Here is a 19,930-nt window from a genome sequence, read left to right on the forward strand (position 1 = left end):
CTCAAATCAGATCCAACACAATATGTGTGTAGAACACAGATGCTTCGACAAAGCCCAAAGCCACATGGGATATAAACATTGTATAATTGACACACCGGGTCAAATCCACTGTTGTTATGTTACTCATTATAGTTGCCTATACAATCATTGCTTCCACTTTCTCCATCTAGTATACCATACCGCCATCTAAATGTTTGATTTGCCAAATGCACATCCAACCTTCTTGTTGCATCCCACCTGCCCACCCGAGGGCATACCTTGGCAGCAGGACATCAGTAGTATTCTGCAGGAGCACCAGCGTGGGAAATGGCAACCCTCCCCAAAACAAACCTATCAGTTGCTTGACATTTACTAGTTTCTTTAGAGAATTTGTAAAACAGCAGTGATTTTATTTGCTGATGATTAATTTCTGCTTTTTAAACTCTGCTGTATAAAACATAGTAAGGGATAGCTAAAATGTCTGGAAATCTAAACTGATAGAAAGACAAGCAGATATATGTCCTTATCTATCAAGGTGCTAGAAGACATCAGTAGCCATAAACTGAAAGTGCTTCAAAAATAAATATCTGTGTATATTTATATGAACCTTTATATTATTTATGTTTCCTTAGAAGGAATTTAGGTTTCTGTATCTTTAAATGTGAACCTAGCTTATTTTCTGACTAGACGTCAATTAGAAAGAGTCAGGGATGGCGTACACAAGTAAATGCGACAAGCAATAAGTAACTCAAGTTTCTAGTGATGTTTGTGGCTGTTAAATTGTCTCGAGAACCAAGCAGGAAAAGGTATGTGTTTTTCTTTTTCTTTTCCCTCCTCTTATTTGGTGACAAACTCATGTAGTGTGCACGCTGAGCACTCTAGTTTCATGTAAGTAGTGTTCACAACTGTCAAACTTTGCATTTTAAACATGCTATGCCTTATTTCTCTACAAAAGAAAAGACAACAGGATATTTAAGCTAGTCACAAGCATCTTTCAACTCCGGATGTCTGGAGCCACAACACACATGACTTATAGCCTCAAAATATCACTTAAAACATATTTTTTCACTGGACTATATCAGTATGTGCATATGGGTCAAAGGCAGAACATCTTTTAAGATTATTTAAAGTAGTCTTATGATACATCCTAACTGAAATACTTCATTTCAAAAGCAACACATTTCTGCCCAGCATTAGCGTTTATCCAAACAGGGACACTTTTAACTTATAAAAAGTAATACTATCAGGGATGTAACTAATAATAAGTTATATAGCAGCCATTACTATACCTATTAAGCAATATAACCATATACTGATTAAAGTATTATAAGTTAATGAAGATTTAATAAAAAGAAGAGAAAAATAAAAACAACAAAACACAAAGCGAGAAAATAAATAAATAAACTATTTGGGAACATTATTATGCATTGATTACTCTGATTAAGAATATGAAAATAATAGATGGATAATAATGAAAAATAGAGTAATGTTTAAATTATGCTTACTATATTGATGTGATTTGAGATAAATGTATTTACATTTATGCTAATTTTGACATTTAAAATATAATTGAAAACAGTACCTGTTTTGGTGTAACTTGAAGACAGTAAGAACTTTTTTTTTGTTAGTATTATTATTTAGATTTTACAGAATATAACATATGTAAGATTATTTGTCCTTTAGTTTTTTTTTCTTTTGCTCATCAGTTTTCCAATTATTTACTTCAGCATTTCTCTTCGGTGTACTTATTGTCCAGTCCATAGATTCTTCATGTGTTAGGATGTTGTTGTTGGTGAGGTATTTTATTGCTGAATCTACTGTTTCAAAGATTTTTATTCCATTTGGTAGAAAAACTTTCAGTCTTGCTGGAAATAAAAGATGGACTTTCAGTTGCTTTTCTTCAAGGTTTTTTTATTGGTAGAAATTCTTTTCTTTTGAAACCACCTTTGTAGAATAATCATTGTCAAATCTTATTAATGAATCATTGTATTTGATGGGAGAATTTGCCCAAGCATTTCTTAATATAAGATCTTTATCTTGTGTAGAAAAAAGTCTCACAATTATAGATCTCGGCTTGTTCTTACCCGGAGAAGAAGCATTTCCAGAAGCTGCTAGTGATCTATCGCCGCTTCTATACCATATGAAAGAGCTTCAGGTATTTTTGTTACATCTGGTATCCAGGTGGTAAGAAAGTTTATCATATTGTCCCCTTCAGATTTTTCTAGTAGACCATATATTCTAATATTATTGTTCGGTTTTCCATATCATCAAGTTTTTCTAGTAAATATGTATTCTGTTGAAGTAAGAATTCAGTTTGTTGTTCTTCTACTTGAACTCTAGTGTCAATGTCACTTAATGACTGTTCAATAAGTGATATCTGTCCTTTCTGCTGTGTAAACATTTCTTGAAGCTGTTCCAGTTGTTGTGAGCACTTTTCTTTAAAATATCTATTTTATTGTCCATCTTGTCGATTTTTATTGTAAGTTCCTGTATATTTGTAATGAGAGACTGCAGGTCTTTTTTGAGAGAAGAGTCTTGTGCTGTATTCCTTAGATGACTCATGCTGTAAAGCTGATATTGGTGCTGATTTTCCAGTAATTAATTTGACAGGAATTATTCAAGTTCTGACAATAAAATTTTTCTTATAGATGCTCAGAGTTATTAGAAATAAGTTAGTAATAAAAATTTCTTCAAATTAAATATTATTTTGTAAAATTCCTGTCAGGAATTGTATTGAGGTAAGAGAGCTGAAATGAAGTGCAGCTATCAGTTCAGCATCCTAGCCACGCCCCCCCTTCTAGTCTTTCTTGATAGCTGCGGCCGTTAAAGCCTGTGATCTTTTTAGTTACAGACCTATGTTTTTTCCAATTGCTTGGTGCACTTAGTAAGGTATGTCCCCAAGGGGATGTTGTACTAGATGATGAGTACAATTAGTGCAGACAAAGACTCCTTTTGATCTGGCATACCTTTTGCTGCGAGCTGCACAAGATAAAAGGATATCCTGAGCATCGTTGTAACAGGGTGGTCAAATGTGAGGGAGCTGTTCACGCAAGTGTTTACGTATCTCAGTACATTTTCAATTTGAAGTGGTGTGTTATCTACACTATAAGCTGGAGCTAGGGGGTGTACACCACATGCTGTGATGGTGCACTTCTTACAACTGAGTTCAAGACAATTTTTGTACACCAGCTGTTGACAAGTGTAATCTTCTGTTGGGATGCCTGTATGTCAGATGGGGACTTATAATTGACTACCAGCTTACAACCATCATCCATAAGCTTTGTTAATCAGAGATCCCTGTTTGATAAATGGACAGCTGAAATATATATATATTGAGTGTCAAAAGACCCACCACTGATCCCTTAGGAACTCCACTGGCCACCTTCATGTACCCCCTACTCTTACTGTATAAGTCCTGTCACTATGCCAGATCCACCTACCTACATATGGGACAGTCTAGGGCTCCTTCATCTTGTTGATTACTTTTGCATGTGGTACAATATTAAATGCCTTGGTGAGGTCAAGGTACACTGTGTGAACAGCATACCCACAGTTTATGTCCTGACTAACTCTTGCAAAAAAGTTAAAAAAAAAACATTAGTCAGAATCTACCCTTGAACAAAGCCAAACTGCTGATGGTTGAGTCTAATAACATTTCTAATAGCAGAGTTTATCAGGTTGGTTATGGTACATTCCATGGCTGTGTATACGAGACTCATTGTACTGATGGGTCAGCAATTCCCAGGGTACAGTAGTGTGGCCACCCTTGTGGAGTGGTATAACAATAGCTGTGCACCACATCTGTGGGGCAAAGCCATTTGCTAGGCTCAGATTGAAGAGGCTGAAGAACAGATACACCAATGATTGTTTAGTGCTATTAATAAACCAACTGGGTATACTTTCAGGCCCCATGGAAGAGGCGCTCTTCATCTTGGATAGTACCTTCAGTACATGTTCTTTCATGATGGTTCATGGCTTGATTCCACCATGTATATGCGGGCTTGGAAAAGACGACTCTAAAGAGAAGTTGGTACTAAATTTATTTGCCAGTATACCACAAAAAAGTCAAACACAACTAAACTCCAAAACCAAGTGAAGAAAGAAATTTGCCAGTATGTTGGCAATATCCACTGGCTAGCTAATACTGTGCAATGTTAAGTGTTACTCCTTATTTTCCTGACTTAACTATAGAAGAGTTTGTAGTTAAAACAAGCTTCTGTAGCTAGTCTAAGTTCATGGGATGCCTTCATTTCCCTAATGTCCTTTTTTAGTTTCTTACCTAGCAGTTTGATGTTCTGCTCGTTTTTTTTTTTTTTTGGGGGGGGGACTTTTGTTCTGCTATATAGGTAAAGGGGTTGCTTCCTTTTGTTATACAGTTTATTAATGCTTGTGGACTACAGTGCTGGTTTGCTTTTAAGCTTCCCCATTCACTTGGATTTGGTTGGGACAACCAAATTAATACAATTGTCCAGGTGTAAGTAAAACTTGCCCACATAACTCTTTGCAGTATCAACATTATGTGCAATACCATTATACTCATATTGGGGGATTTCATCATAGAATGTCAGGACATTTATACATATATAGTATTAAAACTGTGAGCTATTTGCTCCTGATGTTGTGGATGCACTGAAGGAGAAGGTTAGTACTTTATGGTCTGCCTTGAAGTTTTCTGTGAACCCACATAATACTATTGATTGCAGCTGCCTATACTACTCCAAAAGCTGCATTATGGATTAACCTCAAGGAGACAGGTATAATGTTTGCCATAGTTGCCAAATGCAACTCTGATTTGTGATTTGTGGTGTTGATTGCTGTGTGACAACTTTTTCAACATGTTGGGCATTTTGTCTGTGTCGTGGTAAAACCAAAACAGAAGGCAACTCCCTGGAGTCTGACAACATAGAAAGCTGCCTTGGAACCGTGTCAAAAAAAAATATCAGTGACCTCACTCAAAGCTGTCACCCCATTGCAGATGTTGACCCCGAGTTAGTGATGCAAAGGCTCAGTGCAGAAATCATGTTGAATGCTCAGGACGTATTCATTACAAAGACAGACACCACGGCCATTAACAATATAAGTGATACTGCAGGAGATGAAAATGCCAGGTTCAAGCTATCAACATCAGTGACTTTATACCAAGTGATCCTTGGTACTGAAGAAGATGCTGCAGACCGCAAAGGACAACATTCCATGCCCCAAAACAGGGCTCAAGGAAGGAGTATAAGTGGCTGTGTGAAATTCAAACATCTACTGTTACAGGTAAGCAGGACTTGTGCAGCTATACTTTACTACTTTCATAAATAACATCAACTGGAACTGTGATAATGGCATTGTTTCTGCAGACACATTTTTTAATTATCCAAAGATTGCCTTGTTTCTATAACCCAAGATGTTTACATGCAAATCTGCATTATACTTCAATATTGCTTTCTACAGCTGAAGTAATAGTATGACTGAAAACGTTTTTTTTATGCACTAAATCTTTCATGCTAAAAATTGTTTATAAGTTTACCCTGAATCATGCCATCAATCTCCCAGTTTTCTTTCCAGAACCCCAATGCAAGAGAAGAAACCTCTGCATAACTTTGATTTGCACAGGCAGCTCAGGTACTATCTTGACAGAGCTAAGCCCATCAGGAAGACTGAACAGCTGTTTATTTCTTATTTTGGGGCTAAGAAGTGTCAACCTGCCTCTAAGCAAACAATTCCTCATTGATTATCCTCTCGTATTGCTTTTGTTATTCCTACTTTGGTAAATCTATTCCAGGCATGGTTAAATCACACTTCACCAGAACCTTATACTCTTCAGTGGTACATTGGAAAGGACTCTAGAAGCATTCCAGATGCAATCTAGAAGCATTATAGGGGAACAAGCCTGGTCCTTTGTTCTTACCTTTACAAAGCACTACAAAATGGATTTTTTTCCAAGTTCCAGAGCAGGTTCCTGGATCTTTATCCTTCTTTCTTCCTAGGTTAGGTAAGCTTTGGGAATCTACCCATTTGCCCCTGAGGCACTGTGAATGGTTAACTTAATACAGTTGCTTAAATCTTACTGACCTGTACCAGCAAATGTTACATATTCATAGTACTTCAGTGGCAGCATCTACCCCCCCATTTTATACATATTTAGATTATATCCAGCCGTGTTGTGTTGTAGGTTGGCTTTTGTTATTTGTGTTGGTGGTGTTTTTTTTTTAGGCTGCAAACTGGTTGGTTTCAGACAATTACTTCTTTCCTTCTTAGTCTTCCACCTTAGCACTAAAAGCCTGAACAAATGGCTTCCTGTCACAAAGGTTAGGCTTCCCCTTATGGAAGGGGCTTAGCCAATCCCCTATCACAGGATATTAAAGGAGGGAATTCTGAGCTCTGGAAAGTTGCCAGTGTGGGTTTGTGCCTGTACTGAACCTATATGCCACTGAGGCAGTGTGAGTGAGGAACATTGACAATTCTAGTGCGGTAATCCCAGCAAAACCATGGCAGCAACAGTCTTTCAAAGACACTGGAGTAGAGTGACAAAAGAACATTACTCTGATAATTGCTCAACACCAGGAAACCAAGTTCTAAGCCTACTTGTTCTTATGGTACTGTTACTTGTTCTTCAATATAGTAGCTTGGGCCTTTGTTTGGTAAAGTATAATTGACTATCTTGCAGCTTGCAGAATTTTTGACTATCTTGCAGCTTGCAAAATTTTGATTTGGGCAATCCCTATAGCATCTGCTTTACAGATCATTGTGGGGAGAACCACTGCCTTGCCGGATGCTTGCATTAGAATAGCCATCACGCACAAGATGGTAACTATTACTACAAACCTGAGATGATGCCAAGGATATGGAGGTAAATGTCTGTTAGTATGAATAGCACTGTTTTGGTGGTATTGCTCTCTCTCTTTACCTGATAGTTGTATATCAGCAGTGCACCTTAATTTTAGTTAGAAAGGGTAGGGCTTGTATATATAACTATTACTTTTATCATACGACATTCACATACATACACAGACATACACACGCTTACATCACGCACACACACGCATAACTATAGACATTTGAGATGAGGATCAATTTATCTATGGCATGTCTTTTGAATGTACAAGGAAACTGGGGTGGCTTCAAATTGAAATTCTGGCACTCATAAAACTGAATGATGACACATTGGGGAAAAAATGCAAGCGAAGAGCAAACCCTGAATATCACTCTTCGCCTTTAAACTAGTATTCTGCAAACTGCCCCGCACCCTGATGCAGAGGCAAGTAACCCACACCCACTGAACTTGTACATGATGACTCCAAGACTGTCATACCTCAGAAAAATGGGAATATTCAGAGAAATGGACATCTTGGACTTTGAATAACCAAAAAAAGACTTGTATATACCATCTCCAGGTCTTGACCGATTGAAACTAAATGGCAAATATATTCATTGGAAAAACATCTATCCCAGGGAACTACCACACTGACAACAAGCCCTTAAGTGTTTACCTAGTTATTCAGAATTTGGGAACTTATATGGACTGCGATGCATCTTTTGACCAGCAAGTGCTCACTGTCATAAAAAAGTCTGTCAATATTGCACAGCTTATAAACAAAGACAGTGCGTCTAGATCTAGGTATCCCATTGTCCACCTTTGCTCAGCCCTCACAAAGCTAGTCATTAAGTATAATGCCTCCTTTAGCATGTATTGCTCCAGGCACATGCAGCAACTGTAATGCCCACAGAGATCTCTTACTAAAAGGATACAAGGCCTAAGCAATAGTTCCACAAACGAAAAAGAGACCAGCACTCGACAGCAGCAGGATAAAAGATATATTTATTTTGGGTTGCAAAAGTCAACCTAACTAGATATGCACAAACCGGTTTCGGCTGTTAAAGCCTTTTTCAATGTGACTTATTACTAGTTCAGATACGTTTGATTACAAAAACACATATTGCATCCTGGTTCTCCATTTATACCCACAACTTAAAGTGGTATCAACCTATTCAATTTTGTATGTAGGGTACTTATACAGTGTATTACATCAAAATTTGTTTAACCTGATTTTGCTTTTTATACATATTTTAAACATATTTTTTTAACATGTTTTAGACCATATTTGTTAAACATATTTTTTAAAACATATTTTAAACATATTTTAAACCACAAACTGCTAACCTGTTGATATTGCCATTAATAGTAAGGCTGCTATAAACTGTAGCCCTGAATGTTTACATATTTATATCATATTTTAAGGCAAAAATCAGATAATATGCATATATACAATATATATTTTTTAAGCATATTATTGGTTAACATATTAGAATGAGAGTAAATGTTGACAAAAATCAGTTTATATATATATATATATATATATATATATATATATATATATATATATATATATATATATATGTGTGTGTGTTTTAGCCTATTAATGGTTCTCATAGTTCCTACATGGACTGACACCAAGCTCTATTGCTACACTAAGTATCCTACAAATTGCTAAGAGGTAATCTGTGTCTGACATACAAGGCATCCTCTAACCCAGTACTAATGGATTTACTGTACATCAGCACGTCAAATAGCATCAGAAATATTCATCTCAGGATCTAAACCTCTTCTGCAACATCAATAGATGTTTGGAGAGACAGCTTTATCTCACAGAGGAAATTGCTACTCTGGAACAGATTCCTCATTCATGCAAAATAAATCTCATTCTTTTCCATATTTAATTGCAACTCAGATCTATAGTTGGAAAACTGAAAATGTATCCCAGGATTACCCCCTGTACTACTAATGGACAGTGTTAGCTTCATAAAGTCTTTATTCCATGCATGGGTTCCCTCAGATTATCTATGGTATGATCCCAGTTATACTCACTAGGGGGTAATATATTATTAATGACCATGGGATGGGTAGGCCAATCTAACACCTAATGGGATAGGTCAATTCAAGCACAGAAAGGGAAATTACATATGTTTAAAATGGCCACAAGGGTAGCTAGCCTAGTATTTATCTATGAATCAATGAGGCTATGAAGAGCCTTTGAGAATCAACCAACCTGCCTGTCCAACAATTACTGTATACATACATAAATAAGCAAGACCAAAAAAAAAAAAAACTGTAAGACATTTTTATGAAAATAAAGTGTCTGCTATTCTAATTAGGTACCTCATATGACTCAGTTTTAGAGTCATATAAAACAGATTTCATTTTGTAGTACACTTCAAACAAGTTAAAGGTGTATTTACCTTATCATGTGGGACAGCATACAACTCCGGGACAAGTCGGATCCCATGTTTCCCTCTTATTAAAATTCCATCAAGAGCTTCTCTGTATTCTTGTACCTATAAAATGAAAAGTAAACTAAACTGTTAAAAAATGAATTCCAAATGTGGCTGAAAAAGGAGTGAGACTATCAAAATAAAACCATTTCTACATTTATCATTCCTGTGACTGTGCAGCGGATTCTGTTGTGATAAATGAGTTTTGAAAGGTAGTGCAATATTTTTGTAATTCAAAACGGTTTTAAACAACACAGTTAGCTATTTTACAGAACATACAAGACAAAAATGCTTGTTTAGAACAAGTCATTTTTAATAAGAAATAGTTTCTTTCATGTTTTTCTATCAAAGTAAATAATAAATGGAACACACAGAACTCTAATAAAATGCTGGAATTTCTTTAACACACAGCCACCCAACTTCTCAAAATCACCATCCTGACTTATAATGTATTGGCCAAATAATATCACTGTAGGACAAATAAATGCTAATGATTGCAAAAAAATAGTTTTCTGTAGAGCCCCTGTAGCTCTGCTCCCAAAAGTTTGCATCTCTAAATATAATACTAGTAAGGTTGGATCAGCTCTGAGAGATAACAATAGTGGTATTTCCTTTTTTCTTAAAGTAATTCTGAGCTCACAGCCAATACTACTTGGAGATCTAGGGTGGGAAAGCAGTGCTTTTACAACAAGGCGTTATAAGGGATACACCTCCCCTGCAAAAACACATTTAAGCAATTAATTTTTAATATTTTCCATGGTTCTAATACGATGAGGGGACAGTCAGCTAATTTATTTACTTATTGTCTTTTGTTTACAAGGAAACTCCAACTGGGAACAAGGCCCATTTTCAGGAGGGGCCTGGGAGAAAAAAGCTCCACATAAAATACCTACTCACAATGAAAAGCAATAAAAATTAAATATTTTAAGCATTACTTTGCAAGTGGTATTGAGACAAATAGTAAAAACATTTATCATATACTTGAGAAGTTATATTATTTTGCATAAATGAAAGACATGTTAACGTGATAGCTGGACAACAAATCAAATCAAACAGTCCACAAACCAACACACAGCAGGACCGCAAAAAGTAAAATTTTTTTTATTAAGCGCTTTCAACCTTATCTTCACTAGAACGTCATCAGAATAAATCAATTGTTCCCATTACATGCTTAAATATAGAAAAATGCAATTGCATGATCCAAAAGCCTCCAATAAAAAAATTAAAAAAAAAATCATGTGTAACCAGAAACACCAGTTAAAGTCACCATAAATATAATATAAAATTAAAAACCTATTCCAGTCAGTAAATTAAATTGTTACAACCTAGCAGCTTTTAATTTAAGACTACTGTGTACAGAAGTAGTTTCATTCAATCCAGGAAACAAATTTGCTTCCAACAATAGCTGGCAGTGAAATTCCTTGCTTCAAGAATAAGTTGCCAGTCTCCTCCTTTTATAAGGGGTGGTACCTTTTCTAAAAGGAAGGAAACAAACTTATCAAAATTGGAGCATAATACAGAGGGTTTATACAATGCATTTTTGTTGTCACCCTTATGTATACTGTACAGGTGTTCTTAAATATTGGTTTCAAAAGCCTGTTGGTCTTACTGACATAAAATGCCTGGCAAGATCAACAGGTAGCCAGGCAAACAACCCATGAGGTTTAAAACATTAAAATTGCCCCTACAATAAAGTAAAAACAGTGAATTATTCAACAGAAATGTGTCAACCACATTAATACACATACAACATGGGCATGACCCACATTAATCTACTATAAATTTGCCTCTTTTTTAAATTATTACTTGCTTGAAAATGCTTTTTGAATTTCTTCCTCTTGAAAATAAAATTGATATCACTATCCAATTTATTTCTTTAATTGACAGGAGAGTTAATCTTCATTTTCCAATTTGTAACCAAAATGCCTTTGACGTTCCTACCTAGTTTGTTAAATTGTAAAACTTTATCATAGTTCATATCCATATCCATATTACTCTTGTTTCTCAACACAAACCCTCTTCATGTAGGTTTAAATGCCAATTCCCTTTTACCTAATACTTCATTTTCAGCATTTTTAAACAGACCAGTTGGATAACCTCTTTCATATAACAACTTTTTAAGAAACTCTGATTCATTAAGGAACTTTTCTTCTTCAGAAAAGGAAGTCTATCTTTTACCAAGATCTACTTCTGTTTATAACAATGGTAGCTGTTACTAAACAAGCATGAATTAGAAAATGTAGGTTTATAAAAAATAGATGACTCAAGCCTCCTCTCATATCTAGAAAATGCATACTATAAATCTGTTTCATATGTGAATTTCAAAAATTCAGTAGTATTATTCATATATTCCACAAAATCTTTAAAATGGAGTTCTCCCATTCAAATTAAAAATATATCATCCAGAAACCTAGCATAATTTTTTTTTATTTGAATAAAAATCAGACTGAAATTCAAAAATGGTCTCCCAATATCACATGATGATGCTGTTAGTGTATATATAAGTGCAGAAACTGCACCCATTGCTGCTATTTATTGGTTATGTAATAACTGGAGATACAAGGGCAATGATGATGCAACATAGGTTCAGTCTGTGTATATTGACATTAATGAGGTAGGATGTCACTGGAGCAGGAAAAGAAAATAGAGGAGGAGGAAGGGTAGAAGCAGAAATCAAGAAAAACATAAGTAGAAAAAGTTCTGATAGTGGAGAGGTTGAGATAACAGTAGACAGGTAATATGATGTGGTGGATAAGGAGGGGGTATTAGTAGGAGAGGATTGTGGATTGAGGTTAGTTGAGGAGCAGCAGTGGGGATGAAAGAGACAGGGATAAGAAAGGTGAAAGAGTCAGGGTGATTGACAGAGAGACTAGCAAGGGAAGAAAAACAGATGGAAAGATGAGTTTAGTCAGGATGGAAGCCATGAGGAAGTTAGGTGGTGTCTTAGGCCGTGCTTAAAAACATGTGATAATTTTGTCTTGTTTCAGGGTGGGTGGGATGAGGTTCCAGTGCTTAGCAAAACAGGTTGAGTGAAGTGAGCCACCTGCACTGTTGTGAGACTTGGTCCCGGTCAGGAATATTTGTTCTGTGAATGCAGATTTCTAGGAAGTAGTGCTTGAGGATGTTTTGTAGTGATGGGCAGGTATCAAGTTTGTGCGTTATTTTGTAGTTTGAACCAATGCCTCAGTGCTAGGCAGTGGTATAAACAGTTTGGTAAGTGGGATGCAAACTTAGCTATTTTATTGCAGCCAACCTCTAGTTTATTTTTAAGGTGGAGTGAACGTTAATCAAGATGGGTGTTTCATAAAGAAGTGAAGGGAGAAGATAAGCTGTTGCAAAAGAATTCTTAGAGTAGTCAGTAATAAAAGGGTTTGCTTCTGTAGAGGAAGACCAACTTTTGGTGAATTTTCTTCATGGCTTGAGTGATGAAAATAGACTGCAAGATACTCACCACTGGGAAACCAAAGCAGACCCAAAGTCTACTGATATATGGTCTTAAGCTGACTGATCTAACCATATCATTTATCATTCTTTTCACTGTACAATACCCATTGACTCACACTTTTCTTCCAGTTGGCAATACCTGGATCTGTACTACACTTCTCAAGAGGTAATGTCAGCATTTTATTTATTTTTTTATTTTGCTACTGTTTTCCATATTTGTCCTAATGGGTTTTGTCAAAAAATATTTTCAGCAAGGGCCTGAAGAGAAAATCTGAAACATATTACAAACATTTTTAAACAAGCATTCAGTAATATACATAAACAGACATGAAGTGATATACATTATCAATTACATAGTGATTTGCCAATTAGATTATATTAATATGAAAAAGTCTATTACAGTATAAATGATACTTTTGCATTAGCACTGAGGATTTGAAGAGTTGTATTCATGGGTTTGTCAAACACATAAAAGATCATGTGATTAGTGTTTAGAATCATCAGCCCCCTTTTTCCCATTTTTTCTACATGGGGTCAGGGTATTGTGTTAACTGTCACCAACTCTCGATTCAGTGCCACACTCCTACCTACTTTGACACTCATGTTTGACTGTCGCATATCTTCTTTCACACAATCCAGCCACCTCTTTGCTGGACATCCTCACTTCCTCTTACCTTCTTCCTGTCTGTCCCAAATCTTCCTCATCATATTGTTTTCTGCACGTGTCCAAGCTACTGTAATCTGTTCTTTTTGATCTTTTCTGCAATTGGAGCTACAGCTGTTCTGCCTTTACTGCCCAGGTTTCTGTACCATACAGTAGTACTGGCCACATCACTGACTTATACACCTTACTTTTCAGCTTCTTTGGCATTCTTCTGTCATAGACTACAACTGACACTTTATGCCAGTTGGCTGCAGCCCCTCTGACTCTAGCTTTGACGTCTTCATTCAGACTTCCCTTCCCCTCAACCATCCCTCCCAGACAATTGAAGCCGTTTACATGTTCCATCATCTTCCCTTCTATCTTTATTCTCAGCTTCTTCTGATTTCCTCAATTTGTTGGCACATTACCACCATCTTATCTGTGCTTAGTTTCATCCCATGTGCCTTCAGTTTTGCATTCCATTCTCCTGTCCTTTGCTGAAGTTCTAGCTCAGAGTCTGCCTGTAATGTCATATCTTCTGCATACAGCAACTTTGTTGATCTGTCCCCTCTGACCTGTTTGCTAATGTAGTCCATCACCAGTATATACAGCAGTGGGCTTAGAGCTGACCCCTGGTGTACACCCACTCCTGCTGGGAACCTCTGAGGATGAACACTGTTCGCACTTGAGTCATTGGGTCCTTGTACATAGCCTGTGCTAATTTTACCAATGTTTCTGGGACTTCAAACCACCGCAGTACTGCCCAGATCAGCTTTCTTGGGACCTTGTCATAGGCTTTCTCCAAGTCTAGGAATGCCTAGTTGGACTCTCTCCTCATCTCTAGCTTATTCTCAAGTATCTGTCTCACTGCAAACATCGGATCAATTGTACTGTATCCTGATCTGAATCTGAACTGCTCATCTCCCATCTTACATTCTACTACTTTGCATATCCGTTTATCAATCATGGTCTCCAGAACTTTCATGCAGTGTGATAGGAGTTTGATGACTCTGTACTGTCCACAATTGTGGATGTCCCCTTTGCTCTTGTACACTGGCATGAGTATTGCTTATTCTCCAGTCATCAGGGATACACCTTTCTCTCCACACTGCTATTAGTGCCCTCAGGAGCCATTTCTCCCCTATCTCACTGAGCATCTTTATCATATCTGCTGTGACCTCAACTGAGCCTGCTGCTTTCCCTGACTTCATTTTCCTTAGTGCTGTTCTTACTTCTTCTAAGGTGGGCTCCTCCTCTTCTCTAATTGTAGGCTGTTTTCTGGAGCAGTACAGCTTCTGTGGGGTTTTCATCATTCAGAAGCTGCTGGAAATACTCCTTCCATCTGCCTTTGATGTCCTGTAGACTGGAGAGAAGGTTGTTGCTGGCATCCCTTCTGAAGGTGTCTTACTATCTTCTTTATCTTTCTGTCTTTGCCTTGCAATCTGATACAGTTTCTTTGTGCCACCTACTGAGTCACTTTCCAGAACTTGGTAGAGTGCCTCCGATGCCCTATTCTTTGCTATTGCAACTTCTTTCTTAGCTTCTTTGTTAATCAACCAGTAGCTCTTCCTAGCCCAGTCAGTCTTTTCCATCTCCCACTTCTTCGTGGACTTCTCCTTTCTTTTGATGACTTCCTGGACTTCTGCATTCCACCTCCAGCTTTCCTTATGTACCTTATTTCCATACCTGGCTTGGCCACATATCTTTTCTGTAATCCTAACACATACTGTTTTTAGGCACTGCCATTCTTGTTCAATTCCACCTATTTCCTTCTCTTCTTGGGGTGCTAGAGCCCTGAGTAATTCCTTGAACTGTTGTACTTTCTCTCCAGTCAACTTCCAGGTCTTCAGCCTGGTCTCTGTTGACCTTAGAGCCTTCTCAGACCACTGCTTGCAGCTGATTGTGGAAACTAATGGTTTATGATGTGGGCTGAATGTTTCACTGAGGATGACTTTGCAGTCATGGATTCTACCCTAGTGCCTTTTCCTTACTAGGAGGAAGTGTACCTGAGTTGTATGTTGGCTACTCTTGTATGTGATCTTGTGACTGTCTCTCTTTCTGAACCATGTGTTGGTTACTATCAAGCCATTTGCCAGACAGAAGTCTAGAATGGCTTCTCCTTCTTTATTCCTGTTGCCTCACCCATGTGAACCCAGGCAATCCTAATATCCTGTTCTGTCTGCACCAATGTGTGCATTCAAGTCACCTATTATCAACACCAATTCATGTTGGCTTGCTTTATCTAGTAGGTCTTGCAACTGCTGTCTGAATGCACTCGTTTCCTCACTATCACAACCCAGTTGTGGGGCATAGGCTGAGATTATCACTGGAGTCCAACTGCCACGAGTCTGATGATATCCCTACTGTCTTCTGAAGCCTCTCTCACCACAATTCTTACACCACTTCTAGCCTGTCCTCAAGTAGTAGAGTCTGGACCCCAAGCCAAGTGGCTTTGCTGTACTGCCCTTCCATCTCATCTCTTGGATACATAGGATGTCCAACCTCTTCTGTATCATCATGTCATCCACTTCCAAGCTGCATCCTGTCAGTGAACCTACATTAAGCATAGCAATTCTCAGTTCATGTATGGCAGATTGGTTGGTTTTACGTCCAGCTTTCACTCAACAGAACTATCCCAGGTAACCCAGGCTGGGCAACTAGACACCGTCCGGCCAGTAGCTTATTGAGCTAGTGCTGCTAGGCTTTATGGCAGGCACACACTGGCCAATAGGGGCACATATACCCCTACCACCATTAACAAGGGTCCCTGGCGTAGGTCAGGGTAGGCCGGGTCCTCGGCCACCTTATTACCACTAACTACCCATGCGCAATTTGGTGACCTTAGTCAACATGACCGAATCACCCAGAGCTATATTTTACACTGTCAAGTGGCTAGCACTACCACAGTGTGCAGTCTGTGATCCATGTTCTCCTATCTTGAGGATACTGTGCACCACAGTAGATGTCCAAAGTGGTCGGTCTGTACAACTCTTCCCACTATAGAGCACCATGTAAAGGCTGTGCTGCTGCCCACAGCTCCATTCATTGGGCAGTTTGAGATGGAAACACTCAGCATGTTGGACGTGAGAGAAACCCCACGGAGAGACAGGGACAATGTGCAAACTCAAAAAGGCATTGGTCAGAGATCAGGACTGAACCTTGTACTTTGTGCATGGGAGGCGAAAACCGTAACCATTATGCCAACTGGTCTCTTCTAGTGTTTAGAAATTCAGAGAAATGGAAGTGAGGGAAGGAACTAGGTATGGCAAAAAAATTATATTGTAGTTAAGAAGTAGAGTATAAAGCAGGTTCACAGATAATTATATTTATAGCTATCATAAGGTTTACATTAGAAGTACAGAGATGGAGAGGTGAGCAGTGTCACAAAACTATGTATATGGATGGGAGATGCTAAACAATTCAGATATTGAGGAAGACTGATGGTGGGGCGTAACATTCTGAATGACGAGAAATGGCTTAATGATATGGAAAGCTGAAGATAAGGGTCATAGGTTTATTCGAGGTTAACAGCTGCAGGGGCTTTTATTAGCCTAGCCAAGCACCCCAATTGTACCTCACAAGTTTATGTGCCTTAGTAATCATTTTAAGGGGTAGATGTAAGCTAAGGCAAGATTTACATGATGCCTCTTTCCATTAGAGAAATAAGTGCTAGACCCCGTTCTGATTTCCCATACACTGGTCTAGGTTTCTCTTAAATAGGGGTAGGGGAGAGCTCTGTTTCACATGGATTTGGAGCCTATTCTAGGAATGAGGAATTCTCTGAGACACATACCCATCCCTCCAATGTGTCCTATTTACACCAGAAGCAAAGTTTAAGTTCCTAGATTGAATAATGCTGATGCTGTTTATTTCATGGATATGCAAAAAGTCCATCAGGGTTGGTTCCTGGGATGCCTTGTATGCCAGGCACAAACTGACTCTCAACAGCCTGCAGGAAATAAGAGTATACAGACAGAGCTTTGAGGTGATCTGTATAAGACAAGCTATTACGTTCCATATCCTTTTTGTGAGGAATCTCTGTGGATGTTCTATTTGTTTCATCTGCCTGGTCAGGTACATATTGAAGGGGCATTGTACTCAATGATGGCCCTGATGAGGGCCAAATACAGTGGAAAAGTGACTTCCTTGGACCTAGATGCCATGCCCTTGCTTATGAGTTGAGCAACATAGAATGATTTCCTTACTACCTTAGACCCACGTTAGTTAAAAGCCAGATTGCTAACTACAAACATTCCCAAATCCCTGACTACTGGTTCTACTGTTAAGGATAGGTTATCAATCTGGTAAATTCCTTGTGTGGCTGTCTTCCCAAAGGGAACTATTATGCTTTTCTTGGCACTGAGTTTTAACCCATGGCTTTGGCACCAGTCATTTCTCTGTGTTAGTCTTTTCTATATGATGTTAGTGCCGGGGGGGGTCTCGGTCTGATTCTATGACTTCCAGTTTGCAATCACCTGCAGACTTGGTCAATGAGAGGCCCTTGACATTACCCTTGACTTCTGAGAAATAGATTCCAAAAAGGAGCAGACCCAGCAAAGAGTCCTGAGGGACTCAGCTAGTGACCGGCCTCTTTGTGGAGGTGGCCTCCCCTATCCTAACTTCCGGGGTTATATCTGAGAGCCAGTTTGCTATCCAGCTCATAAGATAGAGGTTTATGCCTATATCCATGAGTTTGTTTACAATGCAACACTGGATTATTGTATCAAATCTCTCAGCCAGGTCAAGGTAAGCAGTATGCACCATTTTGCCCTCATTCATTGCCTTGGTGACCTTCTTTAAGAACCTCATCAGGTTGATGAGGCATGATCTGCCCTTGACAAAACCAGACTGGATTAGATCTAGTGCTTGAAGGTTTTCTATACCCTTATTAATCACTTGCATGATAATTTTTTTCCATGGCTTTTCATAGGAGACAAGTTAAATTTATGGGTCTATAGTTTCCGGGGTCCATTGATGACCCAACCCTGTGCAGTGGGATGACTGTTGCAGTTCTCCATTCACATACTATAAAGTCTGTCTGATGACTATGGATAAACAGCGACTCCAGTGGTCCCAATGTGTCACATTTCAGGCTATTTAGACAGCATCCTAGGATATTATCGGGGCCCACTGATGCAGTGTTTTTGGCCTTAGACACCACAACTAGGATCTTCTCTCTAGTGATAACTGGGAGATTTGTCTGATGGAATTTCCTGGAGGGGGGTAAAATTGGAGCTGAATTCCGTCGGCCAACAAATTTGCTACATCTTCCAGAACCATGTAAGTGGGTCCATTTACAATCACTTCTGCTGTGTGCAGCCTTTGAGGTTTCAGACACAGCTAAAGAAAGCCTTGTGTTTATCCTTTGCCTGGGAGGCTATCTTCACCTCAAATGTGACTTTAGTAAACTTAATTTACCTTTTAATTCATTGTTTAGATTGATAAGAATGTTTTATCATGTGTGGCATAGCCCCACTTACCATAACCATTGTTCAAAACTGTTTGGTGTTGGCTGTGTAACTTGTCCTGGATTTAACAGTTTATTGATAGAGGTTCAGAACAGTTTTGGATTATTATTGGGTAAATTTTGACTGGCTGAGTAATAGTTTTTATTGTATGTTGTGGTAAGTTGTTTTGTTAGGTTTCTTAGTTGTATATATGCTAGGGAAGTAGAAACTGCTTTATTTTCTGTTCACACCTTTCAAGCTTTGTGTCTGTTTCATTAATTCTTAAGTAGCTCAGGATAGTCATGAGGCTTTGATTCTTTTTATTATGAGGGGGCTAATGCATTTAGAATACTTAGGTAGACTACAGTCAGTATGTTTATACGCTGGGCAGACTTGTGCAGATGTAGGTTACTGGTTCGATTTACAGATTGTACAGTTTGCCAATCAATATTAACATAGTCCAATATAATTGTTTCATTAAGAACACAACACAGAATATCTTCCAGTATCTTAGCATTGTTACCTGGGAGTATGTATTAAATATATATATATATATATATATATATATATATATATCCATGACTGCAACTGTGTTGTGAGCGTTCAGTTTTAGCATGGTTAGTAATATTTCAGAGTTACAGAAAGTAGGCAGGATATGGAGGAAAAGAGAGCTATCTAATGTGTTTTGTAAAAAAATAACAACATGGCAGGATTACTTCTTTGCACTGTCTAACATGACAATGTTATAGCCCATCAGGTCAGTTTCTTCATTTGTTTTGTTTCCTGGTGGAGCAAGGTTTCTGTGGCAACTAAGATGTCTGGAGTGTATAAGTGCTGTCCATGCATGTACTTCAAGGAGTTTGTTAGAAAAATTCTTTGTAATTTGGCATGGTATATATGAAGGCCAGGGTGGGATCATGTGTGAGGTGGTAGCAATAGAGGTGCTGATGGGGATATGCTGTCTGCTGATGGAACATGCTAAGATGGACCTGGGTTTGCATGGATGTCACCACTAAGATTTATGGTTATGGAGGTATGATTGTACAGGTAGAGGCATATTTGCTTGACTTTATGCTAAATACCAAATTTGTATGTACATGACTATTATTGTTGATATTTGCACCTGAATAGTTGGATATATGAATGCTGATACAGATGG

The 19,930-nt window shown here is 38.1% G+C and overlaps 1 protein-coding gene across 4 annotated transcripts in view; it reads right to left on the reverse strand.

Annotated features, from left to right (window-relative positions):
• The window catches only part of PHKA2 (phosphorylase kinase regulatory subunit alpha 2), a 1,461,438-nt gene that overhangs the window by 881,434 nt on the left and 560,074 nt on the right, over window positions 1–19,930 (reverse strand). For all 4 annotated transcript variants that reach the window (XM_044073068.1, XM_044073067.1, XM_044073065.1 and 1 more), the window contains exon 13: window positions 9,205–9,300. In XM_044073068.1, the coding sequence (XP_043929003.1) occupies window positions 9,205–9,300 (96 nt within the window). The remainder of the gene's footprint in view (window positions 1–9,204; window positions 9,301–19,930) is intronic.

This window comes from Protopterus annectens, chromosome 5.part1, assembly GCF_019279795.1.
Source record: "Protopterus annectens isolate FY-2018-M chromosome 5.part1, PAN1.0, whole genome shotgun sequence".
Lineage (NCBI taxonomy): Eukaryota > Metazoa > Chordata > Ceratodontiformes > Protopteridae > Protopterus > Protopterus annectens.